General features: G+C 40.0%; 1 protein-coding gene across 1 annotated transcript; it reads left to right on the top strand.

Moving 5' to 3' along the window:
- Positions 1-1,864: 1,864 nt before the first annotated feature.
- LOC139225736 (PDZ and LIM domain protein 3-like) lies at positions 1,865-11,860 on the top strand. Its single transcript, XM_070856577.1, has 7 exons — positions 1,865-2,020; positions 5,677-5,828; positions 6,470-6,554; positions 6,666-6,853; positions 9,520-9,647; positions 10,485-10,596; positions 11,137-11,860. Exons 1-7 carry the CDS (start codon positions 1,928-1,930, stop codon positions 11,324-11,326), a joined length of 948 nt encoding a protein of 315 aa, XP_070712678.1. The 5' UTR covers positions 1,865-1,927; the 3' UTR covers positions 11,327-11,860.
- The last annotated feature ends 7,314 nt before the right edge of the window (positions 11,861-19,174 follow it).

The raw sequence follows: 19,174 nt of genomic DNA, 5'->3' as shown, positions 1-19,174 counted from the left end.
GGTGAAATCTCAGTCATTTTTATATTTGAAGGTAAGCTGCAGACCTTTTGAACCCTTTCCTGCCTTTTTACTTCAAGCACAGATGTGATGTGATATGTATTCATGGCCTCCATTTGACAATTCTAGATATGGACAGTAGGTGGCAGTAATTCAATTATTCAATACATTAACAGAAGGGCTTTGCAAATATTTGATGTAACTGTAAATGCATAATATTTTTTCTTAAATCCCAATGAAACCTCCACTGAGTTTTTCTTCTGTTTTCCACAAAACGCATGAAAAGACCAAAACCAGCAGTTCAGTTGTCCATCACTCCGTACTTAATGACTTTCCTCTTCGTCACTTGGCTCCAAGCTTACTTCTCCCTACTGAAACAGGTCACAGATGTATGCTCCCTCTCTCTTTTTTTAAAAAGTGTTAGCAATCTCTAAACAGCTGAGCACTGTGGTTTTTAAGCAACATGACTAAAACAAGAGTAAACAGTGTATTTGCTAGGGACTATTTCCAGCTGTGGATTAATACATTAAGTACTGTAGTTCTGAAGCACTTCTAGGGCACCTTCTATCAGATTTAAAGCTGTCTCGATGGTCTGACCACCACTTTTAACATACATGCCTGTTGTACAGGTTTAATCAGTAAAGCAGACACATGCTGTACTGTGCATGTATGTGCTCACATACTTGAGTTGCTGGTGTGAATTATTGGCAGTGAGAAGGAGAGCGATTGAGTGGATGAATAGGAAAACCTAATGCAGGCAGACGTGTCTGTCCAAGGAGAGAAAAACTTTGGAGTGTGAATACTTCATCAACTTCCCTTATTTGTCAGGGAGTTACATCGTCATGGCAACTGCAGAAACAAACCAGGAATCTGGCTCACTTTTAAAAAACTTTAAGATTTTCAGCAGATGATGGATTTTGTGGTGTGATTCTTAATTTACTCAACCGTGTTTATTTATTTATTTACAGGATGGAAACATGCCATACTCAGTCTGTGCTGACATAAATTAACAGGCCTTACACACAGTTTGTTGGCAAAAGTGCTCCAGTGAAGCCTCTGGTGTTTTTTATGAGTTTGGATATGATGCAGATATGAAGAGCATGTGGCAACAAGACAGAAATATCCTCGGCTGGCTAATAAAACATTGTGATCATAAACAAATAGCACGTGAAACAAGGTTTTTGTAGCCTAGAAAAAGTCTTTTCCAGAGAAGAGAAAAAAAACTCGTCAGCAGACGAGAGAGACACAGTTTGTGGTATAAGCAGAGAAAAAGAGAGATGACGTGTTGAACTGGATTGTTAACAAGCTCAAGGGTGAGAGGCATGGGTCCCATCCAGATCAATAGTGGCTGGAATGTGCCTGTGGGACCTCCAGGGCCTCGAAGTGGAGCTGTGCCTCCAGACCAAATAAGGACAGGAGCAGCAAGACCCGTCAACCAGAGCGAGAGGAGGCCAGCCAGGCTGTGAGCTACGCTGGGATGAGAAGAGAGGGGAGGGGGGGGGTCTGGAGGCTGGTTTACATCCTTACTCTAAGTGTCCATTTAGGTACTCGCAGACTGTGAGCCAAAACTGGATTTGAGCAGGGAAAGTGAAGGTTTGGTAGCAGCTGATTTAAGAGGCAAAACATTGGCTTGTATTTGGAAAGAGAAGCAGTAAGAAAAAATTGGAGAAAGAAGTTAAACTGCCTAACAGAAAAGGGAAAACTGGCGAGCAAGTGCTGGTAGAACAGTCTGGGAGCCAGTTCCCTAATTCTGACCAATTACTTCACTCCTGGGGAGGGTCCTGTCCATTCTCCTCCCCCTGCACCCGCCCACGAGGTTCAAAATCTCCATCACTTTGATATTTCTTTGCTCTTTAACTGTGTTGCCTGCAGTGTGCAGGTTCACTGTCTGTGCTGTTGTTACCTAACAGCAGGGAGACATTGGAGGGCCATGTCACTCAATGTCGTGCTGGACGGTCCGGCCCCCTGGGGGTTTCGCCTGACGGGGGGAAAGGACTTCAATCAGCCCCTGACCATCTCCAGGGTGAGTGAGTGAGAGGATACCTCTGTCATAAGAACAGAAGAAAAATGGTATAAATCAGTTTGCAAAAAGATTTACCTCTTATTAACTTCATCAAAACAAAACTATTTCCCAGCGTGTAACTGCCATAACTGTTTCTACTGTTCTTGGATCAGCCAAATGTCTAAAATGTGAATGTGAATGTGCTTTAGGTGTCCAGGCCAGAAGAGTCTGTGTTTGCTTTAGCGTCAACACTGTGTTTCCAGGAGGGTTCATTCCAGAAAGAGTCTGTCTGGACTCGGCGTGGTATGGGGTTGCACCTGTGCCACAGCGAATACAAGAGGCTTAGTTACAAATAGCAGCTTACATCGTACTCTGACATGTGCACACACACACACATACGAGTGTCTCATTGAGTGGATTTCAGGCTGAAGCTCAGTGAGATTATGGTATTCTTATCTGAAACAGTCCTGCAGAGTGTGTTAATCAATCAAACCCTGGTGAAAAATATGGAAGAAAATTAAATCCTCGAGATGTAGGAACCAATTTGTTTGTCCAAACTTGTTTAAATCCTCCACACATTCTGGACATTAATGCTGACAGGCGAGTCAACACAGAATACAGAATACATTTGTTAGAGATTGGAGAAGATGAGCACAGTGTTACTGTATTTGAATCTATTATAACATTGGGGGTTGCAGATTAAATGTATTGTACTTTGGATGAACAAATCATTTAGGAGACAGAAAGTTAATGAAAAATAAAAGCTCTAAAAGCTGTTTAGAGGGTCATGGTTGCTGACTGGTGAATTTTAATTTATCTTCATCTGTTGATATAAATGATTTCCTGGAACTAACTTGGTATTTCCTGTTGTGCACAAAGTCCAACCAAACAGCAGAATTACATGTAGTGAAATAACCACAAGTACTATTAAGAATTTATTCAATTTAAAGGAATCACTCAGCATTTTGGGAAAGACTTTATTCGCTTTTTCCCAGTGAGAGTTAGATGAAAAGATCCCCGCCACTGTCATATCTGAGGCTAGCAGCAAGTTAGCTTAGCTTAGCACAAAGACTGGAGGCAGGTGGAAACAGCTAGCAACACTTCAGTTTTTGTATGGATTAAACACATAACTATAATACAAGATACAGCTTTTAATACATAAATAAGGAAGGAAGGAAAACACACACAGAAATGAATATATATCACAAAGAAAAAATATTACTTCACAACATATATACCTCATCTCATACATATATTCCTCTATCTCTATGGAAAAACCCTGTTATAACTTGCTGTAACTCTTGTAAACACTCTGGATTTGAACAGTGGTGTCTTCATTAGCATTCAGACTTTGTGTGCTGTACCCCCGCTGTCACACAGGATCAGCTGTGGAGAGACCCAGTAATCCCGCTCTGTTGGGGTTATGTGCGTCTATATTTAGGGGAAGACCTCAGGAACTACTGACTAAAAGCACAGTCGGGTCTCCAAACCACTGGCTGTGTCCAGTGACCTCACACCTGTTGTGTTAGTGGACGCTCGGAGGCTCAATTCGAGAGCAGTGATGAGAGAGGACAGGGATGGGCGAGGAAGGAGGGGATCCCATGTGTAAGCGGTAATACAAGAAGCAATGTGTTAAAATGTACTTGTTAAAGGGAGATGACGCTCTAACATACCTGACCTCATCGATACATTCAACTGTCTGTGGCACAAATGAAAGGAAAATGTGGCTGCGGTGAAATCTCCGGCTTTATTTAAGCACAAGTGAAGCGTCTGCCTCCACTGCCATGTTTGGTCAGGAACATCCTCCTCTTTACGACCCGCTGGTGTTCCCAGCTGGTTGAAGAAAGTAAACATAAGTGATAATAATCTTTTTCTTCAGCAGACAGCAGCCTTAAAGGGCCACTCCGCCGAATGTACACATCCAGATCAGTTTACTTGATCTTCATGTCATGGGGAGTGATACTGAACCTGAAAACAGTCTGTGGCTCTGGAGGAGCTTTGTCAGGTGTGAGAAAATAACCAAGGTGATGTCATCAGGGTTATCTTACCTTGATTATGGAGCACTAACTTACTTGGCACAACCAGCTTGCAAATCAAATCAAAAAACCATGAGAAAGAAGGAAAAAGAGAAAACACAGAGAAAGCAAAAAGGAATAGAGGGAAATATGGTTGTAATTTAATCAAAGACAAATGTTTGACGTGACAGTTGAGCTGCATGGAAACTAAAAGAACCCAATAGAAAGCGTAGTTGTGCACAGATTCAGGTAACAGACATCGGAGCAGTAAAACATGCGATCAGACAGCAGCAGTCCAACAAACGCTCCACTGTAAATTACTGCTCCCTCTTTGGCAGCGTGAGACATCCCCTCAGCACTTTCATCGACACTTATTTATAGGCAGATGACCTAATTCATGTTTCAGTGTAACATCCCAGTGTTCAGTATAGCTAAATGTCCCGTAATGCAATATGGCTGAGCACAGGTCATGACCTGTGAAGTGTAAGCGGGGGTGTCGGTTTGGTTTGAAGATGCCCACTGAGGTATTCTCCGTGACCCTGATGGCTTTCTGGGACTTCTTATTCATCTTGATCACTTCCTGGCCGGCAGAATACATATTCCATCTGGATGCTGTCACTTACTGAGAAGCAACGCATGTTTACTTTATCTCCATGACAGGGGACGGACAGTTTACACGCACGCATACCAACCAGGGCAAAGCCTTTCCCTAACGGCGAACCCTCCTGCTGCATGTCAGGGAGTTACTTAGTATCTTGCAGAGTGCATGTGGTGAAAAAAGTGAAGATTTAGGTCATGAATGGCCTGAATCTTTTCTGTTATGCGTTTGACTGAATAGTCTGGCTTCTTAGTGGAGTCTGTTTTGTGTTTAGGCAGAGTGAGAGTCAGAGAAAGAGAAGAAAAAAATCATATAAAGCTGTGATCCCAGCAGGGGAACATGGACAACAGGCTTTGCAGTCGAGTTCTGTATTAAGAGGTGACGTGCCGGTGATGGAGAACAGACCATAACGTTTCACAAGGCACCTCCACCTGTGCATACCGAACTGCTGGAACAGGATTTATAGAGAGACGGGAAGCAAAAGACTGACTGACATTGCTTTGGGATTCCTTCTAATGTGAAATCACTGATTATAAAAACAGTATATTCTCTTTTTCATTTGTATTATTCATTCATTTATTAACTGAAAAAAATATTAGCAACAGACTTATTTCCCTTCACCTCTACTAATGTGTCAGGTGTTTCATCTTTTGTCCACAGCCCTGTTTTCAGGTCTGAAACTTCTCATGACCTCCAGCAATTAGAGATGTCAGATGAAGGCATATATGTTTATGGTTGGGACTCAAAATGAACTCTGTAGAACATATTTATCTATGGATTTTTGAGGGATTCAAATCCATAAATCATAAAAGGAAATAAATGCTAAAAGCAAATCAAGAGAACTGGCATCTCTTCTCTCTTTCTCCTATTTTTTAAATCAGCAGTCCCTCTGCTTTCTCAACATACAAATGGCTGCTAAATAATACTGTCTTCATAAAAGTGTTGAAACACCACAAGCCTTTTCTTTTACTTTGACACCAGTCTGGATCGTCTCATTGGACACTTAAAGACACAGCAGTTAGTTGTCGTCCATCCCTCTTATTGCGTCTTCTGCTCCCATCCAGGTCACTCCCGGCAGTAAGGCCTCCCTGGCCAACCTGTGTCCTGGTGACGTCATCCTGGCCATCGAGGGAGCCTCGGCCACAGACATGCTGCACTGTGAAGCCCAGAACAAGATAAAGGAGTCCACCTATCAGCTCTCTCTGACTGTTGAAAGGTTATAAGCAGAAACAAAAACTCTGCAAACAGGTGTTGGACTGAGTGAAGACAATGCCTGCACAGTATAATGAAATTTAATACATTAGCTTTGCAATAATTACTGTTAGAGAAGCGTGTTCCCTCTCTGTGTCAGACAGCTGGTTATTCAGTTCTAAATTAGGTTTTATAGGCCCTGGATGTGGTATTTGATTGGATCAGTTGTTGCTTTTAGGTCCACATCCAAGAGTCAATAAATGATATCATAACACACACTGGCACTATATAACAACAGTTCTTTCTGGTATGTAACCCCTAAAACCAAAGCATTGTCCATACATTAGTCTTTTTTCTTTAATATTTAGTTTGAACCTCTTACCTTTTTTGTGGGTTGTATAATGGGACAATAGTGTCCCATAACGCAGTCAAAAGTCAAGTGAATTTGGTTTGGCTGGTGTCTTTGGCTTAATTTAGACAGTTTTTCTCTTTAAAAAGTATTTTATGATATGACAGAAAAAGGCCAACATGTAAGCAGAAGTTCAAACCTCAGTTCTGATGTTTTATAGGTTGGGATTATAGAAAACTCGCACACACTCGGAAAAGAGTCAGTTCATCCGTCATGCTGTGGTGACCTTCTGACCAGGATCTGTTTTTCATTTCCAGGAATGAATCAAAGCTGTGGTCACCCCGTGTCACAGAGGACGGTAGAGCTCACCCGTATAAAATCAACCTGGAAGCAGAGCAGCAGGTTTGTAAGAGTGTGTGAGAAACAGTCCTGTTTGTTAAAGATTATGGTAGCCATTCTGCCTCACATCATCATTGTCTCGGTAATGGCCTCACTTCCTTCTTCTCCCTGCAGGAGTACAAACCTATTGGCGCTGCTCACAACCGGAAAGCTCAGCCATTCGTTGCAGCAGCGAACATCGATGACAAGCGCCAGGTGGTCAGTACAGCCTACAACACTCCTATCGGCCTCTACTCCTCAGGCAACATCCAGGACGCCATGGAGGGCCAGATCCGGGGCCTGGTGCCCCCAAAGCCAGTGAGGTGATGGTTCTCACTCACTCTGCAGCTTAGACATGGCAGTTGGGTTCTTACAAAGCCCTGCACCTCACATCATCTAACAGCATGTGAGACTTGAGTGCACTGACTGTCAGCCATGCCAGCAATAGCAACATGGATCAACAGATGATTATGTCAATTATGCATCGCCAATCATCTGATTCATATGAAGCAATTACCAATGCTAGGCGATGCAATGCACCCTTATTACAGCGCAGTGTGATTTGACACAGTTTGATCCAACGTGATGAAAAATAATACCACGCTGTGCAATTCAGTCTGGCACAGTTTATTTTGTTTCTTTATTTCTTTGGATCTTCGTAAGATAACAGCAAATCATAAAAGAACTAAAAAAATGAAATTGTTACTTCAAATTTGTTTCTCTTGTACTGCAACTCAGTGGGCATCTCATTTATGCTGCCTCTTTTTGGCCCTTTTACAATGAAGCCCTTTTACAAACAAGTCTTCTGTAGTGCAGGAAAAAAAATCTAAAAAGGAAGATTCCAAAAAAAAAAGGGAACAAAAGGGCACAAATGCACAACATGACTTCACAACTTCACAACTCACCTAATTTTAGTAAACATTTGGGTACATTAAAACATATTTACTTACAGCTGAGACCTTAACCTTTAATTAGTTGCTGGTTACAATATTCTAGTCTAAATCATGCCAGAGAAATACTGCAGAGAGTGAAAACCCCTGGAGTCAACATGGTGGTGAAGATAAGAGATAGCATAACAGTGATTTATTCATCTCGTGTCTTTATCATCTAATAATGCTAGTAGATATAACATATCAGTAATGGAATCAATCTGCAGATGCTCCACTTCAAAATGGATTCAAATCGGATTTTAGTGATGTAAAGACTTCAGAGATGACGGATCACAAGTTCATCCCAGATTGTATCCAGTTCATACTTTTTTTTAAAAATCTGAACAGTTGCATCTTGAATTTTTGTGCTGGTGCACTGATGCAAATCGGTGAATGAATGTGTTGGTCTGCGGTACAAAGGTCCAGTGCATCAACTTTGGTGTAGTGGCCATAATTGTGACATCATGTGACACACATGGGCCTAAAGATGTTTGTACACAATAAGTACAAAAGAAACGGTGGAAGATAAAGTTTTCGGACAAAATGCTGTACAATCACTCTTCCGAGGTGTGCGTGGGTAGTGTCCATGTGTGAGTGGGTAAATGTGAATGTAGAGTTAAAGCACTCTGAGTGGTCTTACAGTCCATTTACCGTTTATTATCAGAATTATTATTATTCTTTTAAGAGCCATATCAGTGTGCAGAGAGTCAGCCAGCTCAGCTTTTAGCGTATGAGTCATTTGTAGTAATATTTAGCATATTAAACTACTTTTGCTTTATGAATAGTAAAATAGTGGTCTATTTACCTCTCTCCCAAACTACAAATTAAATGAGCCTCGGGGTTCATTTATGACCTTGAAAACACGCATCTGGGATGAAATATTCTAAAGTTAAAGGTGTAAAATGTTGTAATGAGCAAAGAGCATCTTATCGCAGGACTAACCTTTCCTCTGGCGCCACTCTCAGGCTAAAAGTTTTCCCTACCACTGAGAGGATTTAATAATAGCAGAGAGCTCATTTTTATTTATCCAAGTTGTGTGTGTGTGTGTGTGTGTGTGTGTGTGTGTGTAATGACCATAACAGTCTCAGTGGGCTTCTAATGTAGCCGTAGAGTTTGTTCCCACTGTGATTTCTTCCTGTCTTATTATAGTTACATTTGCTGTCGTCCACCTGTTCTTTCACATGACTCAGGTCCTGAATCACTCAGCCACTCAGTTTGTTTGGAGGTGTCAGCTGAGCAGCTTAGCACTGCCTCAGATGCTCTACAGCACATTAGCCTCTGGACTCCCCCTCCCCTCATGTGTATTTCATTAGGCTACCTGATAGATGGTGTGTCACACTGAGAATATATTACCACAGCTCACAAGAATTAATCTTTCATTTGCTCAGCCACAACTTCACAATGAGACATAGTATATCATGTGAAAGTCACGTCAGCTGCCAGCAGATATCACGTCTTGGCTGCTTTACATGGAAATGTAGAGGTGAGCTTGTTTAATTATAATGTATGCTTAACCACTGTAACCAGCAGATAGAATTATTATATATCAGACCTTATGCTTATGATAAATCACAAATAACAATACACATTAAAAGGGGCATGTTGTAGAACCAGCATGCTGGCAGACTCTAAAATCTCTAATTAATCAACATCTTCTTTTCTTTCTCCGTGTGGTCCGGCTCATGAATTATCTTACTCCTTACTCCCTTTTCTCCATTTTTTTTCCTTTTAAGGTCGACTCACCACGCTGTACTGCATTTCTAAAATCTCCAGCTGGTTGTTCTCACCTGACCTGCTTCACTCAGTAACCACAAGTAACAAAAAAAAAAAAAAAAACATCGGCGCAATGCATCATTTCTGCCACTAACATGGAGAAATCCCTCTTAATGAAACTGACTTAGGCTGATGTGGGAAAAGAAGTTGAATTTGTCACTGTCACATGGCAACCTAGAGGCCAAAGCAGCGCTGCGTCACAGACAGCAGGGGCTGCATTTGTGTTTGCATCCTGACCAGGTAGTGTTCTGTGTGTATGCATGTGTGTGTCTGAATGTGCTGCTCAGTCCCAGGACTCTGACCAGCATCGAGGATTCTGACGTGTACCAGATGTTGCAGAAAGACCAGGATGAGCCCCACGAGCCTCGGCAGTCTGGCTCGTTCAGAGCCCTCCAAGACTTTATTGACAGTGATGGTGAGCTCTTCCTCTTTCCTGGACGGTTGCCTCTGCAACACAAACGCATCTCACAGGCTGAAATGATTACCTGCTCATGGAATTATTTGTACTTTTGCTGACACCAAAAAAAAAGAGAAATAGACGTACAGTCTCATCGCAGCAACACACACAAATGTTTTAACCCAATACATTAACTTAACAGTTAGTAACACCATCACTAACATCGGGTATATTTTACCTGATAGAAAAATACATCTCATCAAAATATATTAAGTACATCAATACATGGCAAATTGAAGTACAGTTTTTTTATTTTCCCCTATACAACGTGTCTTGAAGACAGGCACTTTGTCTACAACGACTTATTTTTTATGTCCCACACATCAGGAACAATTCTGGGTTTCAGTGTCTTATTCAAAAACATTGAAGCTAGAACCATGTGACCACCCTTCTGTATCTCATACGCTACAGCTGAAATGAGAAAATCAAATTGCTCATTTGATGACCTACAACCTGTGGCATAAACAACTTATTGCAGTAAAATATATTCATTATGCTGCAGGGAACACATATTTATTTATTTATTTATTTAAATCATGTCTGCAATATTTTGACACTGTGCGACTAACTGGTCTCACAACGTCCCAACGTACAAAAGCACTGCTGCAAACGTTTCCTGTATTAAATGAAAGGTAAAATATGTCGTGAGGTTATGAAATACACTAATCCATCAGGAAGTGTCAAGAGGTTACAAGTGTGCCTGCCTCATATCTCTTTAGTGTTTTGTTTTTATATATGTGCTCCAATTATGTACGAGGCTTGTTTTGTTGAGTGGTTTCTCTCCCGTGTGGGCAGGCACTCGTCCCATTGTGACCAGGACGGTAAAAGCCCCGACAACCAAACCAACTCCGCCCACAGGAAACCTCCAGAAACTACCTGTCTGCGACAAGTGTGGGAATGGGATTGTGTGAGTAAAAATAGAGACAATTATCTGTGATTCACATTGAGGGCATCCATGAATCGATGCAAACAAAAGGATGGAGAAAATTGCCAAAACAATGCAGTCCACTACATCATCCATGCATCATCCAATACATCGCAAACTGTAAAATGAATGTATGTCTGACCATACTGTACATAAACACGTTACCTTTATGCTAATACATTGTTCAACAAATGCAGGAATCAGTAGCACACCAATGTAAATGTCTATGTGTCATAACATTAGATATGTAACATAAATTTTATAAATTGGAACATCTAAAATTTTTAACCTGCAAACATGGTGTTTTTAACAAAATACTGCAAAGTTCTCAGTAAAAAACCAAATAGGTGTTGCTATGATTTTGTCCATCACTTATATTTGAATACACACACACTGTTCTGCAAACGTGTAAGACTTACAACAGTCAACTTAGCATTGAAAAATGTAAAAGGTTTACATCACTCTCCATGCACACACTCCTCTTTGCTTTTGACATGCGCCTCTCTGTGTTTTGTGCTACAGCGGGACAGTGGTGAAAGCACGAGACAAATATCGTCACCCTGGCTGCTTTGTGTGCTCCGACTGTGACGTCAACCTCAAACAGAAGGGCTATTTCTTTGTGGAGGGGCAGCTGTACTGTGAGACTCACGCTCGTGCTAGAATGAGACCACCGGAGGGACACGACCTCATCACGACTTTTCCCTCTGCATAGATCCCCCCTGTGGCGAGCACAGACACACACACACACACACACAAACTAAACGCTCTGACACACACACACAAACAGACACACGCTGGCCAACAAGCCTGTGTCCTACATCTGTTTTGTGTGTTTATCTGCACTTTGGTGTTGTCTCTGTGTGCAATAATAGATCGATAAGAAAACACTTTTCTCCCTGGAAGTGACAATATGATGTTTGCTCGACAAATCACCTCTGTGTGGGAACATTTTAAAGGTGATAATTGAACGGCCTGGCTGTTTAAAGAGCCGAGCAGCAGAGACGATAATAGGCACTGACATTTGACACTTTCATCTTGCCAGTTTTCTCACAATTTAATGTCTTTCCATTAAAGACTTTTGCTCATACTGTAAGATGGCATCTGGATGTGAAGTCTTGAGATCCAAAGCACCACTAATAGATATTACCAGGCAATCTATTATAAAATAGCCAATGCCAAAAAAAAGCAAGTGTAAGTATAGTATTAGCATGCAAATAGTCCTAAAATAAAAGGAAGAGGGCTCAAATGTGTACATGTGGTTGTTGTACTGTCTTCATTAGCTTCCATATTGCAATGACACTTTGTACAGACATTCATGTTCCCCAGAGGATAACGCTTACTGACATTGTTGATCCCCTGACTTTCCCTGCGGTGCCACAATGAGGTTTCCATCTTTGTTTTCTTTTAGTTAAGTTTAGTTTTAGTTTAGTTGTGGAACCCAGGAGGAGTAGCTGCTACCTTTGTTGCATCCCAATAACGAATTAGATGATGAAGATGAGACGAAGTTAGATGTCTCAGCTGTTGGATTACCATGAAATCTGAAACACATTAATGTTCCTTATATACTGTGCCATCATCTGGTCAAAATTTCAGTTTGACTATTATTTTGGTTTCTGAGCAAATACCTGATAAACTAATGATATGTGAACATTTCAAGGGACATTTACCATGAAACCTTGCAACTTATGGTCTTTTTCTCAAAAGGCATTTTAACCCGTCACAGATTGAGCACAAGCACAAGTGTAAATAATATAATTACAGATGGCTCAATTCCATTTAGCTGCTTCAGTTTCAGCGTACTGTACTGGTGTAGTGCATTCTGGCTCACTGTCACGCTGTCATGGCTTACTGTGACACTTGAATAGCACAGAGTCATTGTTAATGTTGTTAGTACCACCTGTGCTCAAAATGTGAGCTGTGAAAAAAGGCTTTTTGGAATCAATTGTAATTGGATTAACTTTAAACCTCAGCTTCTGTTCTCTATGGAGCTACCAACTTTTTTACAACCACTTTTCAAGTCTATAAGTGGAGATTATACAGGTAGATTTTTCTTCAAAAGGCTTCCAAGAAAACAATAAAACACATAAAAAGCTACATTTGATTTCACATATTTCCAGTCGTGCCAGGCAACCACACAGGTGACTTCTCTTTTTGTATGAATTTCCCACTTTTCAAGACTGTTGGATTGACATCTCTGTGACTCTCCTGTTAGCTTTGTTGTACCGGATAGAGAAAATAAATACACCTTCATCACTCCTATTGGTACATAGCACCCCAGTGACCTCACATGAGGCTAACTTACATAAAACAAGTGACAATATAAAACCAAGAGTATGTTTATGGTTTAAAAAAACATCATCACCTCCTCATAGTTATACGGGAAACTCGTCATCAGCTGAGTCATCATGATTATTCAACAGTTTGGTGGCCTGAGAGATAAAAGAATGCTTCACCCTGTTGGACCTGGCCTTTGGTAGTGTTAGTCTGCACCCGGGGGGGAGAAGCTCAAACACAGAGGATAAGGAGGGCACTATAAATTTGACTTTTGTGTTTTTCAATTTGTTCTCTTATGCAAAATATAAGTCACATCAGTCAGTTTAACATTTGATTATCTCTCTGATGACTTTGACTATAAGTTGCAGTTAGTGATTATTACCCTCACACACTTGTCATACCAAGCATTTTAAAATCCATACAACAATTCCAAGGTTCGAGTTAAAATTAGACAGTAAGTTATTGGCTCAAACCTTTTAGAGAGATAACACGGTTAATACAATCCATCCCTACTTTTGAGCAAAGAATTTATTTTCTAGTTTCATCTTCATCTCATCTGAAATTCAACTTGCTTACAGTGAGAGGGAGCACATCTGGTTACATCTGGTGTTTGTGGTTCATTTTTGTAGCCTGGTCTTCATCAGCTGTTCTTTTTGTGGAAACATATCTGGGCGGCAGGCGGCAGGCGGCAGTCACCATGTGTGGTTACAGTGATGTATTCAACCGTTTCTGCTAAGCAGGTACAACAAAAGACAAAAGCTACACCTCCCTGTGGCACCAGTATTGATCCTATCGCTGTTAGAAAAAAGCAGCTTTTTTTTACAACCGTCCATTAAGCACAGATGGAGGGTTTTGTAAACGAAGACGTGGTTTTATTCCTCTGGTTCGTTGTTTGGCCTGCTTTGAGAGAATATTGATCAACATTCATTAAACAATTCATAATTTACATTGCAATGTTGTAATATACTGTCTTGGTCCCCTTTTTTTTTTTTTAATTGGCTTGATCTATTGTTGTTCAAGGGCACTAAAAGGATAATAAGGACGAAAATGTAATTTGTGTGATTAAAATATTGCCTGCCTCTGCTGCAGACACAGTTACACAAATGAGTCTGCTGAGGATGAAGCACACTATACCATTGGTTTCATCATTACTCACTAGTGGTGTGTTCAAAACTTCAAACGTTTATTTTCGTTGATCTAAAAGTATCCACAAAACCAGAATATTTCGATAGATGTTATAGTGCAGTCATTACTAAACATGGCATCAGGGAAAGCTTACAAGCACCTGCAATAAAGTGTTGAAACATATACATTAATATGCATGATCTAGGCTTGATTATGACTTTAGGATACACACAAATAATTTTTAATAAGAATATTACGGCCCAGCAGTTGCATCAATAGGCTTAAATCTTTGGTTCAGTCCACTGCACATACTGCATATTGAGAGAAGTGACTCTAGCTGCAGTGGTAAGACCCTGTCTAGACAGTATGGGGAGCTAAAGTATCATTTTTGAGCTTTGTGACTGTATAACAGCAGAAAACATTATAGTCAAAGTATTGAGTTGAATGTTTTGAGGTTACAAAGTGCCCACAGTCTGTATCAGATAAACTGTACAGTATATTTAACTCTATGTGGCGCTGAGGGCAATGTAGGGCTGCAAATAATGATCGTTTTGATTATTGATTGAATATATCATTAAGGGCATTTTCACACAGACAGTTTGTTTTCTCTGGTCCGAATCAGTTGATGAGTTTGAAAACTTCAAGTGTTTTCTTCTTGATTCAGTTCCTTTTCACACAGAGATGTTCCCTCCGTTCACTCCGTTTATGGGTCTGCATTTTGTTGATTTTCAGTTCCAGATTGTGATTGCTGGACCAGTCGACTAGGCAGGACACCTCGTTTCTAGAAGCTGTCTCAGTCCCACCAGTGTTGACAAGCAGATCATCATCTTTACAGCATCAGAGTAGGAAATACACTCATTGGTGTAAAATGAGAAGATCAGAGGTCATACATATCCCTGAGAGGCATCTGTGCTTATTGTCAACGAGTTTGAAGATCTGTTGTTGATTTTGACAGCCCATGTTAGTGAGGCAGCACAGCGGTGCGGTGGTTAGCACTGCTGCCTCACAGCAAGAGGGTAGGTGTGAGTGTGAGTGTGAGTGTGAATGGTTGTCTGTCTCTGTGTGTCTGTGTGTCCTCCTGTGACCCTTAAGGATAAGTGGCATAGACGATGGATGGATGGATGTTCTAACAAGTAAGAAGTCCAAGACCCAGATACATAGTTACATAGCTGCGAGAGTTTGTTATACAGCCTTGTGGGTTTAATTGTACTAAAAGTTGAGTTATAGTCGATAAATAGAACTCAATCAATCAATAAATCAATCTTTATTTATATAGCGCAAATTCATGGCAAATGTTATCTCAAGACACTTTTCATAGAAGACCAATTCTAGACCACTCTTTAATCAGTAGTTACCACAGGATTCAAGAGTTCAAAATGAAAGATTCAAGAATCCACACATGAGCAAACATCAGAAGACAATGGCAAAGAAAAACTTCCCTTTAACAGGAAGAAACCTCAGACAGAACCTCAGACAGAACCCAGAACCCATAGACCCTGTTGGGGTCTATGTTGGATGTGGGTACTCTAGCAGAGATGGCAGGCACCTCTAGATGCAAGATGGAGTGGAGAAGGAGAGGTATAGAATCATCCACCAGCCTATAGCCACAGCTCTTGACAGATGTTTATGCTGTACACTCAAACACTTTCATTACAACAGATGTTAAGTTTGTTAAACAATAGGTGCCTTAAGCACAGGAATTAATACTGCAGCTTTAATGCGTGCACGTACTTCACACAGGTTGATAGACTGATTAAAATACCAGTCAAAACAAAAGCATGTTCTGCAGCACACCATTTTAAAGTTGCTAAGGATGCAAGATCAGGGCCTGCAGCTTTGTTGCTGTTCTGACTGCGCAGCAGACACCTAATCTTGTGCTCCCCAGCCATAAAAAATGGACTTGAGGTTTTATTACAATTGCAGCAGAATCAGTTAAGTTCATCAGGGAGCTTAGGGTCGTCATTACAGACGTAATGTTTGGCTTTATCAGTAGTAATTTACTGCAGCTCCATCCTCACACCTCTGCTGTCCTCGTCCTGGTGCTTGCTCTCCTGCTTCACTTTGTAATTGGCCTTGGGCTTCCACACTGCCTGCTCAAATATATATTTGAGTTCTCTATTGCCCCTCTTTCACTGAAGAAAAAGTTATTATTTGTTATTCAAACATCTGTGTAAAATAAATAAATTCTACATGAGCAGCCAAAGTAGGTCTGCTACATGAGACCAATTTGTCTTACTTTTTAATCATAATTTTCACTATTATCATCAGGTTAGTCATGAAAGAATTGAAATAACATTGTTTTGTGTTAGGTAAACAGTAATTTATTGACGGTCCCTTAGTCAGCCTCCAGTAGCTCAGTATGAAGGCTGGGATCCTTACAGAGGAAGAAGATGCTGCTGGTTCTGGAGTAAATATCTCTCAAAAATCCAACTTCAATCTAACATTTCACTGTGGTGAAGACTCATATTTTTCTCAGGGGCTGGACTAAACCACAGCTACAATGCCAATGAATATCTACTCTGACATTCTTCAGGTGGCAAAAAAGTACCAAAAATGAACTGTAATGCTGCTCCATGTCTGCTGAATGAAATATTGTGTCAGAGCCAAAAATGAATGCAGCTTTAAAATGTTCTATTTTATCTTTCCACCAGTCCAAAAAGCCAAATTACAATAATGTGACCAGCAAAAAGGTTGAAGCCCACAAATGAAGGTCAGTTTTACTTCATGAATGATAACATAGTGACTTTTCTGCCTAATTGAATAACGGATTAAAACGACTAGTCCCTAAAGACTTAGTGTACCCTTTTAAAAATGTTATATAAAGTAATCTATCCCACGTAAATGGACTCATGTGACTAAAGAATGCCACAAACCACCATTAACTAAAAGAAGACTCCATGTACTTTAAGCGAGCTATTTAATGAATATGCTGTCACATTGTGTTTCTCTACTGGCTTCACTTAATTATTTCACAATAGAAATACATTCAATTGACAAAATCAATATTCATCCCACTGACAAAATGCCATTCATCAAATATTAATACATATGGATGGAAAGCCATGGGGCAGACATAGGGAGCGACATAAGTGCTTTCCCTTATGAAAGCCAAAAGACAAGACCATCAGCAAACAAGGAGGAATTTAATTTGTTTCAAAGCTATTGTTCATTTTACTTGATTAGGAAGTATCTTCCTCCCGAGGGCACACTTTGTGGCAGCAGCAGCTGTTCAATAACGTCAGACAGTTAAAGAAACAATTATTGATTTAGTGCTGAATACGCCATGAATAGCTTACTAAAAATGGAGCTGTAGAGCTAATATCCCAGTCCCTCGGCTCCTCACGTAAGCACAAAGAAAATCAGTGAGAACCCGGTCAACAGGAAGGGCTCTTCAAAACCTGAGCACCGGTGTAATCATTGTAAAAGCAAATAGTGGTGATTAGGATGCTCCCCGCAAACAAAGACATGTTGGGAGGGGGAGGAACTCCTCTCGTCTGTCTAATAAGAAAGTCTATTTCAGTTTCCTACTGAACCCATAATGCAAACACACACAAACATCTGCATCCCTCTGTGCTTGTAGCTCAGACCGCAAAACATAGACCCAATAAATATTATGGCTTAAGTACAGTAGACTAATTAGTGGTGTGTATGTTGATTTATTTGTATGTATTTTTATTTGTCCATTAATTTCTATGTTTCAGCATGCAGTCAAATTCTTCTCTAACACCTCTAAGCTTGGCTCCATATGCTGACAACTGATGAGACATTATTATTATTGCTACTTCATGGTTGATAATATGTGTCCATTAAATGTCCATTTAGAAATATTTTTAGTATGATAACAGTGAATGAAATGACTGGAACCCTTTTGAAATACATCACAAGACTCTACAGCTTTGCCAGTTTTCCAGTCAAGATATGTCTGAATCCTGACGGTTATCACTGACCACTTATTTTAAATGACAGATGGACATTTCTAACAAAAACAGCCAAATTACAGAGGCTTGTGAAAATATGTCAGATATGTCAAATGGATCAACATGTAATCAAAATCCACATTTTATCATGTTTCATGTTGAGACGCATTTCAGTTCATCCAGATATGGGGATAACAGTAGAACTGCTTCTTGAGCAGCCAAATTACAATTATCGATTTATCTGTAGGTCTTTTTTTTTTATCAAGCATATAGTCAGGAAACTCATGTTAGACATGTGCACTCAGAGAATTACGTAAATGATTAATTGTCTGACTAATACCTAATACGTAGCCTAAAGCACAGCATATAAGCCAGTAATTGCTGTAATGCACGCTAATGCTTAGATATCAGAAGCTTAATGAGGAATTCTGTTGAAAGTGGTGTGGCTGTCTACTTTTAGTTCAGTTCAATTAGTTCATTTGATAGCACTAATACAAATACTAATTAATGTACTGTTATTGATCATACCATTAACATAGCAGCTTAGGCATTGTCACAAAAACATATGAGAATACACATATATGAATTCTGTGCAGAAGAAGTTTTACAATTGTTTGTTTCTATTCTTTTAATGAGCGTATACATTATGTGGACCCCGATGCACACTGGCTTGATAAATTGAATAAAGGTCCTTGCATCCTTTGATAAATACAGAGAATTTCTGATTGTTAACAGCAGCATATTTTACTTACATAACATGTAATTATGCAGTGAAGTCTCCCGATTACACGTAAATATCTCCAAATATTTCCCTGCCATGAGATGATGTGATTGTTCTAAAAAGCAGGAAGAACAAAAGTATGAAAAACATCTTACTGCCTTTATATAGTTATGTACAAATTCAGAAAAAAAAATACATTAACATGGATTCTACTTTTTATACTACTGGTGATAACTACTGCTGATTTACACTACAAAATGTACGACATTGTCCACACTATAAAAACAAAGAATTTCATATTAAACCCATCTTGAGTGAAAACGTGGACTGATATCCACGCTGCTGTGGGAGGTTTTTATGGTGCAGAAAAGTTAGGCATTGGCTTGTGTTCAAACTTCAAAAGTGCACCCATGATTGAAATTGGCTCTCTGCCTCAATTAACAATGAAAGTACTGTCAAGGATGAGTCACTTGCCAGAAAGTTGCAAAGTAATTATTATAATGAATATTGGACAGAGGTTTAT

This window comes from Pempheris klunzingeri, chromosome 3, assembly GCF_042242105.1.
Source record: "Pempheris klunzingeri isolate RE-2024b chromosome 3, fPemKlu1.hap1, whole genome shotgun sequence".
In the NCBI taxonomy this organism is placed as follows: domain Eukaryota; kingdom Metazoa; phylum Chordata; class Actinopteri; order Acropomatiformes; family Pempheridae; genus Pempheris; species Pempheris klunzingeri.
This window is presented reverse-complemented; position numbering and strand designations above follow the sequence as displayed.

Bases quoted from the DNA above. Each gene is read 5' to 3' on its own strand.
- LOC139225736 (XM_070856577.1), top strand. From the start codon at position 1,928: ATGTCACTCAATGTCGTGCTGGACGGTCCGGCCCCCTGGGGGTTTCGC. The intron at 2,021-5,676 runs GTGAGTGAGTGA...GCTCCCATCCAG, and splicing joins AGCCCCTGACCATCTCCAGG to GTCACTCCCGGCAGTAAGGC. The intron at 9,648-10,484 runs GTGAGCTCTTCC...CCGTGTGGGCAG, and splicing joins AGACTTTATTGACAGTGATG to GCACTCGTCCCATTGTGACC.